Source organism: Bombus vancouverensis, chromosome 8 (assembly GCF_051014615.1).
Source record: "Bombus vancouverensis nearcticus chromosome 8, iyBomVanc1_principal, whole genome shotgun sequence".
Lineage (NCBI taxonomy): Eukaryota > Metazoa > Arthropoda > Insecta > Hymenoptera > Apidae > Bombus > Bombus vancouverensis.
The window spans coordinates 13,456,318-13,467,578 of NC_134918.1; the positions used below are offsets into that span (position 1 = coordinate 13,456,318).

General features: G+C 46.4%; 1 protein-coding gene across 2 annotated transcripts in view; it reads left to right on the forward strand.

Annotated features, from left to right (window-relative positions):
- The window catches only part of Tmtc2 (Transmembrane O-mannosyltransferase targeting cadherins 2), a 215,607-nt gene extending 205,088 nt beyond the window's left edge, over nucleotides 1-10,519 (forward strand). The window contains exons 10-12 of one of the 2 annotated variants that reach the window (XM_033332297.2): nucleotides 5,838-5,978; nucleotides 8,095-8,179; nucleotides 9,932-10,519. In XM_033332297.2, the coding sequence (XP_033188188.2) occupies nucleotides 5,838-5,978; nucleotides 8,095-8,179; nucleotides 9,932-10,263 (558 nt within the window). In that variant the 3' untranslated portion in view covers nucleotides 10,264-10,519. The remainder of the gene's footprint in view (nucleotides 1-5,837; nucleotides 5,979-8,094; nucleotides 8,180-9,931) is intronic. The other variant, XM_033332298.2, reaches the window with a different exon arrangement.
- The last annotated feature ends 742 nt before the right edge of the window (nucleotides 10,520-11,261 follow it).

Here is an 11,261-nt window from a genome sequence, read left to right on the forward strand (position 1 = left end):
TCATTAGCGAGCAGGAAGGGAATCGTCTTTCTATGACAACGCCAGACCGTACGTTTCTTTGACGACGCGGCAAAAAATATTGCGCCGCTCGACCGCGATTAATCGTCGGCCATGTTCGACGAGTTCCCAGGCGAATTTTCATCCGAGTATCGCAAATTCCAGGAAAATACCGCGTGCCCGCGTGAAAAATCGCGTCGCCTTTTAACTACTAGCATAAACAAAAGCTTTCACGCTAATGAAAAATATATCATCGTCAGTAAGTATATCTTTCTTCCTAAAACTTTCCACCTGCTCTTCGCCATTAGAACTTCCCTTATTCCTATGAGATCCTTAATTATGGTATTTAAAGAGACAAATTTGAAAAACACCACTTTCTCTAATTCCCTGCCTTTATTGGTGAATCTTTCGAATCCTCTTGAAACAGCGATGACACTCTCACGAGCAACAAAGCACGCAATAATCGCGCGATTAACCGGACCGCGTTTTCGATCCAGTTTCGCTAAATGGCCGTGACGAGCCAGAAATACGCGACGAATCCGCGGGATTAAAACTCGAAGCAAGAACAGAGCGTCTGCGATTGAATCCACGCTGGAGACAGAGAAAAACAGACGGTTGGCGAGAGAGAAAAAAATATTATTTCGTCCGCCGCTCGACCGGCTGCATGCACGCGTCGTTACCTGCATACGTGTCGAGAATATATCTTAATCCGTTGAAGCCCCGGTCTGAATATTTATGCGAGTTGCCGTTCGCGTTGTAAATCGCCGCGAACCCGGCGCCTTTATAGGCTTTATATTTTCGCCAAACGCGTTACCGTTAATTGAAATCGTTCGAGCTCCGCCAATACGTGTTTACTTTAATCTTTCAGCTTAAGTTTTCTCCTCCAATCGTTAGAAAAATATGCCGCGTTTCTCGGCCGCGTGATTTACGATAAATATTATATAAAACGAATTGAATTTCAAATTAACCTTTTGAAAGCAAGACACCTGGGATTTTGTCGGTTTTATCGAGATAGCCGGGATATCGTATAAATCAAAGATAAGGCCAGGCAGCAGGTTTGAAATGCGCGATACGCGAGCCCGCAATTTAATCCAATTATTCTCAGCGATTAGTTCTCTTGCGTATCGCTAACGTGGCAGCCTCTCTCTCTCACTGCTATCCTTTCACCGTTCTCGAACACAGTCAGTCATCTAATTGGCCCGCTCGACTTACCGTTCTAATTGTTTGTTCCCCCTTGACTCTGCGACTCGGTATGCACGAGGCGGCGACGACAATGACGACAATGACGACGTGACGCCGCATTCGCCCCGCAGCTGTTCGCACCCTCCGCATTTCGACGACAATTGCCAGGATCCTGGCGCTGCAGCGGCGCTCTCTCACGAAACCTTTGAACGTAATTATCGGCGAATTAAACGAGCCACCGGGTCCGCGGTCCAAGTTCTGCTGGCGAGCGTTGCCCGTCGATAAGGCCAATAATTCACACGGAATATTCTCGCGAAACCCACCAATGCGACCACGCTCGAGTTTATCGCGATAATCGTCGTCCTCCTGCCGAGGAAATCCCCAATTTCTCTCGGTACGTTCTTTGAAATTTGAAGCTCGTGGAATCGAGATATCGGTTTGTCTGGAATTGTTGCTGAAATCGATTGAAAGTCTTGTTAATCTTGGACAAAATTTCAAGTAGCGCGGGCCAAATATCTTCAGCGGAGACCACAGCTTGATTTACTGAGATTCCTGTGAAACGCGCTTGATTAATTATTCCGGGATGAAGAGCCGACGATTCGACGCGAATCAGAAAATTTCGAGGAAAATGTTCTGTTAATTTGGCCGGCTGACGTGCTGTCGCTAAATCGGGTTTCGAGCTTGATTAACCATTCATCCAGCAGACGGGATGGTGCCGTAGCACTCTCCTTTCGTCCCGATATCGCGAAGTTACGTAGTAAAAAAAAAAAAGAAGGAAAAATATAACAAACCAGAAAGTCTGTGCAGGGCGAAGGGTGGTAAACTGCAACTGCGAGCGTCAGGCACCGTTATGAATTCCTTGTTAGAACGGACCCGGGAACCGTCAGATTTTTATGTAAGCACAGTTATGTCCCTAATTTTTCTCGAAGAAACAGCCCACTCGAGGAACAGTGGAATGTCGAACGGCGCACCGCTCTCCAGAAACTCGCCCCTTTCCCGTTCCTCCTCCTCTGAGCGTAGCTCGAGGCCGTATTTTCAACGAAATCATGCCGCTGAATACATGATCCCCCGTTGCCAGGCGGATTCTTGCGTACAAATAAAAGCACGTAGCTCTCTCGAGGGCCAACTTCAACGCGAGAAATGGCCATCGATTTTTTACCTTATAAAAACTGTTTGACGCAACTTGCGCGAGGCTACGAAATAAGGAAAGAAGAAAGAAAGGAAAGGGAAAGCAATCTATCGTTGACTCGGAACAAAGAAACACGATTAATTTCCAGGGGCCTATTCTCCGCGTTTTTCTATCCCTCGATTTTCCCTTAGAAAATATAGACACAGACTGAATTCGAAGAGGATTTGCGAAGAGGGCTGCGCGAAACGCAGTCCCTCGGTGGTTTCCAGAGTCGCTTCGAAGAGGTGATTTTGCGGCAACAATGGCGTTCAACGTCGATGACATGGCCATGTAAAAGCATGCATCTTGCGAACTTCGAGCGCAGGTATCCCGCTGGCTGAAAACGTCGTGCCGCCGGGTAATACTCTCAAAAAGTAGTCCAAGTGAATAATGATTCCGCACAATGGAATTTCGAAACCTCTCTCTCTCTCTCTCTCTCTCTCTCTCTCTCTCTCTCTCTTTCTTTCTTTCTTTCTCTCTCCTTCTCCTTCTTTTGCTGCTTAAGGGGGGGGATGTTAATTCGTACAAAATAAGGCATGTTTTTATGAATTATTTGTGACGACACAGTTAAAATCTCTTTATTAAAACCAATAGTACATTAAAGTATGACATTCGAAGAATATTGTATAAAATTTTCACGAAGAAATATTAAAAAATACGGCAATGGCAGCAATTATTCGGACGTGTCTCGGAAAAAAGGTAGAACTGTTCATAACTTGGTGCTGGATCATTTGAAATCAAAAAATCAAAGTTCATTCGTTAGGTAACAGTTTTCCCCAGGTAACGCTGGGAGAGTTTTTCGAAATTTCAATTTTTCACTTTTTTCGAACACTTTGAAGGGAAAATTAGCCGATTTTGTGAAAATTTGTTGAAAAATTTGCGGTTAATTTTCGTTTCAAAGTGTTCCAAAAAAGTGAAAAATTGAAATTTCGAAAAACTCTCCCAGCGTTACCTGGGGAAAACTGTTACCTAACGAATGAACTTTGATTTTTTGATTTCAGATGATCCAGCACCAAATTATGAACAATTCTACCTTTTTTCCGAGACACGTCCGAATAATTGCTGCCATTGTCGTATTTTTAATATTTCTTCGTGAAAATTTTATATAATATTCTTCGAATGTCATACTTTAATGTACTATTGGTTTTAATAAAGAGATTTTAACTGTATCGTCACAAATAATTCATAAAAGCATGCCTTATTTTGTGCGAATTAACCTTACCCCCCCCTTAAACGTTTCACAAGATGTGCTCGCAATTCTTCAGTCCCTATGTATTTACCTTTCTCGAACTTATTATCGACGCGCGTACTCGTCGAGTTCTCGCAGTTTCGGTCCAGGGCTTCTTCTCAATTTTTCAATCGGGCAGCTACGCCTGGTTTGCAGACGATGCTTTCGCGACGAATTATTCAGCGTGTCGCGGTATCTTTACCGTTTCACTGAAGGAATCGAAAGTCACGCACCGAGCCTGAATATCATTCTGCCTGTACGTTGTCACTCGCTCGTTTGTTCCACGAAGCCTGGAGATAAGATACATAAGCGATTTGCCAACAACGACGAAGAAGATACGCGCGAGAACGGAAACAAGTTCGATGAAACGGGACGACTCGCCGACTGCGTGCAGAGACTAAATGGGAGAACGCGATGCTCGTGGAAACTGGTTCAAGTGAATAATGAGGCGAAACAATGCGAGCGTTCCACTTTGAAAAGAGCCGATTCTTTGACGACGCGGCCACTTTCGCGTCCTGGCCTGCAATTGCTTTCACCTTTCGAGCGGAACCGCGGGAAACTCTGCTTCCAATGCGCGTTTCCAAGCTGGCAACGAGAGATCTTTCTAAGACAAAGTCTCGCGTTCCCTTTTAAGGAACGTTCCGTGGCATTCAGTCCCGGTAGAACCGTAACCTCTCTCTCTCTCTCTCTCTCTCTCTCTCTCTCTCTCTCTCTTCATCCATCGAAAGCTTGCACGGGGATAGAGGAACGCTAAGTGCGGGTAAAATTTCCCCCTGTCGATGAAAGTCAACCGTTCGATTCGAATCGATTCGGCCGGATTCAATTTGGCCGTAGCCAAGCCCGATCGTACGGCGACGAATAAAAGAGCCGACTACGTAGACGATGGTGAACGATAAATCATCGCGAGGACGTGAACGCGAGGAGTTGATCGAATTCTTATGAATCGCGCGATTCTTGCCGGAGCTGATACAGATTACTCCGAGCTCCGATCGGATACCGAGTACTTCCACGAGAAACGGGACGCGAGATCCATCGAATCACGGGGCAATCGGGTCCGACGAGTTAGTTGGATATTCGACCTCGTTCCTTTCCCGACGCTCCCTGCCATTTGTCTTCTGCACCCGCGAGGAGACTTCTCTCTGTCTCTCCCACCCTTTTCTTTTCTCTTTCTATCTTTCTTTCTTTCCTTCTTACGGTCCATCTAGCAGGTTTGCTTTCCTCTGCTTATTCCAAGCTGCACATCCGGCACGAACAAAATCATAAAAGTTTTAGCCTACAACTTGGAGACGCAAGGGCAAGCCCGTGCGCTCGGAAAGAAGCTTTTCGGTGTTAGTCGTTCCGTAACGCTCACAGTCGTTTGTGTTCCCATCTTGTTCTCGTCTATACGGTCTACTCACGTGCTCACCCCTCGATCACCTTACCCCTAAAACGCCTTTGTACGTGTCTGACGTGAGTGTAGAGACACGCGTTACACATTCAAGAATCGAATAGGTGTATATATACGTTGTCCGTGAGAAGTCCGTGGCTCGAGTTCCGTCGGCCATTAGCAGCAGCCGTCGGTCCTGAAAATCAGAAAACTTCCCGAAACTGATTCCATCCGTACCTGCTCGCTCCCCTTCCCTCTCTCTTTCTTTCTCTCTCTCTCTCTCTCTCTCTCTTTCTCTCTTTCTCTCTCGAGCCAATTACTTTCTTCCTCGCGGATTTATCGCACGCCGGCCGATATTAATCGCACCTTCGACGCCGTTCGTTAAGCACCCCTGGCGGAGTTTTTGTTTTTAGCGCAGACGGAAATGGGTTTTTGAGGCGAAAGTGTTAATTCGTTCGTTGAAACATCCACACGATGAAGCGAATGTTCGGTAGAGAACGTGAAGCATTATGACTGCTATAGCGTGATAGTATTTTTTTTCTTTCATTTTTTTATGGAAAGTCGACGCGAGGTATTATGAGTGGCCTTCAAGAGTAATTTCAGGATATTCCATCGTGTTCTGTAATTCTGTGCACGAGATAGAGGAAATTGCTGGTAGAGAATCGCTTCGTTGGCTCAATAATTACGAATTAATCGTGCGCTAATTCGTTTAGAGCACCGTTTCGTTGCTCGCTGTTAAATCATCGTTGATTCGCGTATCAGGGGAGCGCAATATCAACGAAACGAAGCATGTCGGTTAGGATCGGTAGAAGAAAAAAGCGAATGGAGAAAAATTGGAAAGAAAAAGAAAGTAAGATAGGAACCGTGGAAAGTCTGACGATCGACCTGTTTTACAGAGCGTTTACAATCTGCTGGGGGAAACTCTATCGAGGCTGCAACAGTACGCGGAAGCGGAAAGGTGGTTCCAGGCGAGTTTGGCCAGCCAGCCTGACCACGTGCCGGCCCACATCACTTACGGGAAACTTTTGGCCCGAAACGTAAGTAGTTACCAGTTTTAGATCGGTTCTCTTTCATCAGAGCGCGGATCCAGTTTCCAAGTTTACCGCGGCCCGACCAATATCGTTCAACGGAATTTCGTGTACAGCCACCGAGATACGGCTGCTACACCAGGCGTCAGTGCCCGTACTCGAGATACCGGAACCCCCGTGGAAAAACAGAATGCCTTAGGGAGAATCGGCCAACTTTTCGATCGCCATCGCGTCAAAGAACTCGATCCCATCTTCCCAACACCGTTTCACGCTGTTTGCAAAGTAACGCTCTTCTACGGTGCTGCTCGCAGACCGACAGGTCTCCAACACTTGCAAAAGCTACTTTTTCCTTTGAATCGTGATAAGAAGAGAAAAGTAAAGGAATAAAGAGAGAGAGAGAGAGAGAAAGTTAGAGTTTGCAGTTAGGCGAGGTTTATGATAGTGTCAGGATTGCACGGATAGTTTTCAAAGCTAATAGCCTTGTAGTTACTTGTCGAATTGACAGAATTACGTAATTGACACACAGCGCTAAATCCGTTCAAATTTGAATGGCTCTTCGAACAAGTAAATTTACATGGCCACGTCCGTATAACTTGTAGTATCGAAGATCTACCCTAACATAGAGAAAGAAAGAAAGAAAGAAGATAAATCATGACGGAGGCTCTTGGCTCGAATATGAAACGATATAAAATAGCATTAGCCGATAACCGGGATTGCAGGCTCTCGCTCAACGAGTCTGGCCACGTAGCGACCCACATCACTTAGCAAACCTTCGACTCGGCACGTAAGTAGTTAGTACTATTTTGGTGCGGCGTAGCGCGGCGCGGCTTGGCGCGCTGGATCGAACACGATAGGCCGACCGAGAATCGGCTGACCCACATCACTTAAAGAGAAACCCGCCGACGGGAAACAGCGTGCCGTTAAGCTGATTCTGCTCGATCCACCGACCGTTCCGTGTTCCGGCCTGGTCAATCGTTGACCGGAAACCGGTATTTCTCCTGAAAACATATCTAACACGACCGACGATTACGCTCACTGAGCCGAGAGAGATTCGGAACGCGCGATGTTTCCTCCTTCCCTGTACGTGTCTCGTTCTCCAAACGAACCATACACAGGGCATTTCCTTTCGCAAACGCGTCGTTGCTTTTGCGATCAATTATCGTTTGTATCGTAAACGCGTGACGGGACTATCGGTCCTTCGTCTTTCCACGTCGCTCCATAATCACTCGATACGATTACGTTATACTAATCGATATAGCTTTGCAATGGTTAGAACGTATTATCAGGGACGCGTAATATAGTTGATCGCTTACCATGATAATATTACCGAATTGCCAATTTTCCATTAGTCCTTTCGTATACTCGAGCTGTCGCTCGCGAAATAACTTCAAATTGATCGGTCGTAAATGAAATAGCTTCACGGCTGATAAAATTTCATTTAATTTGCTGATTTAGTTGCATCTCTGTCGCAATAAAATTATATCACGCCGCGCACGTAAATAACTGCGTCAACAATATGAAACAGAGTCACTTGAACCGAAATTTTTCAATATTTTATTGCCCGGTATCGATCGCAAATTGGACGTGCAAACGATGCCAATCGGAGATAATAGACAGAAAATGGAAATTAGAAACTAGAATTTTTATTCGATCGCTCTCGTTCTCCCTCTGTTTCGTGAAATAAATCACCACTTTCCCTGTTATTTGCTCTCTTGTTCTTGGAATGTTAAATGTTCATTTGCGAAAGTCTCAGTCGGTAAATTACGATGTGTGTCACGTGGAAACCAGAAGGGTCAATGGAAAGTCAATACCGGTAAACGATGCCGAGCGTAATTGAACGTTTGACCGATAAATGTCGGCGTCCTGTCGCGTAGCCGATGAATTTTCGTCCGTGCAGGCTGTGTTGGCTAGGCGAACCGTATCGAAATTCCATTTCCATCTTTTACACTGTTCCCCTCTGTGTGCGAAGCGAAACAGAATCCTCTGTTTCTCGTTCTCGTGCCCCTAATCGCGTCAGGATAAATTTCGTTACAACGTGACTCGACGATCCGTGAAGGGTAGACCGCGTCGACAATGGCGGCCCGATCGATCGTTCGATTACTGATTTGCCTTGTTTCTTCCGCAGTCGAGCCGTGTGCTGGAGGCTGAGAGATGGTTCCTGAGAGCCCGTAGATTGGCGCCGGACGACTCGAGCGTGCACCATCATTACGGTACGTATAATTGCCAGTGTCTTTAATTAAAAAAGAATCGTTGAATAATCGAACATCATCAGACAGATTTCTCATCCTTCATCCATCCGCTAGTCTGAAACGTCTGTAGTCTATAGCCATTCGTGAAATAACAAGAGGTACTCGTTAATTATTAAAGCAACGAAACACGAGACCTAAGCGCATCCTCGTCGTTGTCAAGCAAATTGGAGTGGTCTGCGACAGATTCATCCTCTGGCCCGTTGTTCCGCTCGGTATAATTGATTCCTCGACTATACGGTACAACGAGCGAAGACGTTGGTAATCCTCTTCTATGTTGAAACGAGAGAACGAAAAGAAAACAAACCGCGGAGATAGAATAATGTAACGGACGTAACGATAAAGGAGGTTCACGGAGATCTTTTCAAGGAACCGTTTTATAGGGAAGATAAGAAGATCGTAAGATTCCGCCTGGTCGTTCTAAATACCGGTGTAATATTTTCCTGGGGGATGAAAGTAGAAACTGTGGTGGGAAAGTGGGTGGTGGCAACGATGGAGGGCGCTAATCGAAAAAAGAGACGGCCACAAGGGAATAGCGAATATCAGAAGGAAGGCAGCAGCCGAAAGGAGATCGACGGGTATTGAAATTCCAGAAAAGCGTCGCAATTCCTAGTGCTCGTCGCATCGTTCTATTCTCTGTTCACGCTTGCCCTCTGCTCCAACCGCATTCAGACTCTCGTTCTTGGATCTTGGTTTGGCAACATTCTCTTCTCGCTAGTATTTCACCCACCCTTTCAAAAATCTATCCTTTCCATTTGCAAAAGCCGTGAAAGGAGATGGTCACTGGCATCGGTCAGCCGATTCTTTGCGGTCAGGATTAATCTACTCGCCAAAAAGAGTCTCGCGTTGGAGTCGGATTTTTCGAGCGCAAAAACCATCGCGGTTTATCTCTCTTAGCAGCACGCGTCATTAGGCAGTGGTCCACGGAACGTCGCATTATATTATACTTGATATATCACGAGTTGCGTTTATAACGTTCGTCCTCCGCCAAGTCTCGCCGGAATTTTGAGGACAATTCTCCGCTGGCAACCTTGACCTTATGTATACCTTATGCTACTCTCGTGCAACATTCTGTAACGTGTTAAGATATTCACATATATATATGCCTGTGTGTGTGTACGTATGTGTTTGTGTGTATGGAAGATGAATTTTCGTCTTTTGGCGACCGTGTGTTTTAATTAGAAAATAATATATGACGAAAGGATAACAAAGTATATAATTCACACACGTTTATCCCTTGTCACTTGGGAAGAAGCTCATTATTCAGAAGAAGCTACCACTCATTCTTCGCGGTATTAATAACATTATATCGCGGCCCTCCTTTTGAGGCAGGTTTAATCTAGTCGCATAGACCTCGTTGCTAGAAGGAGATGGAAAGTACCGCTAAGAGCAAATTGTTTCGGACTAATCTTAAGTCGACTTAATGGTTTCAAGGTTGATCAACCTATCCGAGCTGCACCTCATTCTACAGAAGCTCTCCCTCGACTGTCATAGTGTGTCTATCATTAAGTGACCTTCATAAGACCATGCTATCTCAATGTACTCACGCATAATCACGCATATCATACACTTGCGCGTCATTCCTCGTATTATGACTAAAAACAAAATTGTTAATCCGACTGGGCAAGCTTACAAGCTAGAAACTGTTCCTCTAGAGAGCAAGATTTCGAACGTAACATTGTACGTATAACTTTGAGACGGTCTGTGGCTTTGCAGGACTGTTCCTGACGTCGCAGGGTCGGCTGTCGGAGGCGGCAGAGGAGCAACTCCGCGCCGCCGAACTTTCCAGATCCGATTACGAGCTGTCGATGGCGGCGGCGTCCGCGCTGCGCCAAGCGGACCGGCTGGAGGACGCGGAGGTGTGGTACAGGCACGCGGCTACCTTGAGGCCGCACGAGGCGCGAAGTCACACAAACCTCGGCGCGATTCTTCACCTGAACGGGAAATACAAGCAAGCGGCGGCTGCTTACAGCGAGGCGTTGAGGCTGCAGCCGGGCGATGCGACGACCATCATGAACCTGCACAAATTGGCGGCCACTCTCGCGTGACCTCGTCACGAGACCGCGGCGAACACCCAACAGAGAAACAAATGTGTGTACGATACGACCCCAGGAAAGATCCTCTACCGACTCGCCGTATTTCCTGACCCCACGTCACCCCGATCTTCCTCCCGATATTCGTTTATATCCGTCGACCGGCACGCCAACGTCGCGGGGCGGAAGCCCCCGGGGACCTTGACGCGCTATCGACTCGTATCGCCTGCTATGGTATGTAAAGAATAAAGCTTCCTTTATTTTTCTCTAACGAGCTATATTTCTTTATTATCCATTGTTACCGTTCCCCTTATTCCGATTGTTAACCGTTTCGGTATAGAACGACGTGATGCAAATGCAGGTTTGTGTGATTGCAGAGAGAAAGAGAGAGAGAGAGAGAGAGAGAGAGAAAGAAAGAGCGTGGAAGAGATAAAGAGATGGTGGAAACGATCGAAGACTTGGATCGAGTTAATCATAGTCTTATAATAATAGTCTATGCGAAGAATTGTAAGAGAGATGCAGGTAAGTGTACGTTCAGAAATTTCATAAATTACGACGGTAGGTTGGCACAAAAACTTGGAGGCTCCCAAGGAATCTCCCTCGAGGTATCCATGGATCACTCAGCAGCCGTCAGCGTCGTATTTTCCCTCGTACGACAAAAAAAGAACGCCAGGAGCGTCCTAGAGAGTAAACCCTGATTTTCTCGCATGGAGGGTGTGAATCGTCCGCGCGAGTTTTCTTACCTCCTCGGTCCCGGTTTTCAAGACGTGGAAGCTCCATTAATATCGAATCTATTTGCACGGCGGCGCCGACTGGAATATTTAAGTTTACACTTTAAATCACACCCCCGAGCGAGTGGTGGAGTCGCGGCCTCGGAAGCTAGGGAGACGGGAGAAAAAGACGGATGAGGGTAATACCGCGAGAAAGGTAGACACAGTGTCGTGAGACAGAAAGTATGAAGGGAAGAAGAAGAGGGGGGAGGTCAACGTGGGCTGGGGGAGAGAGAAAAGAGG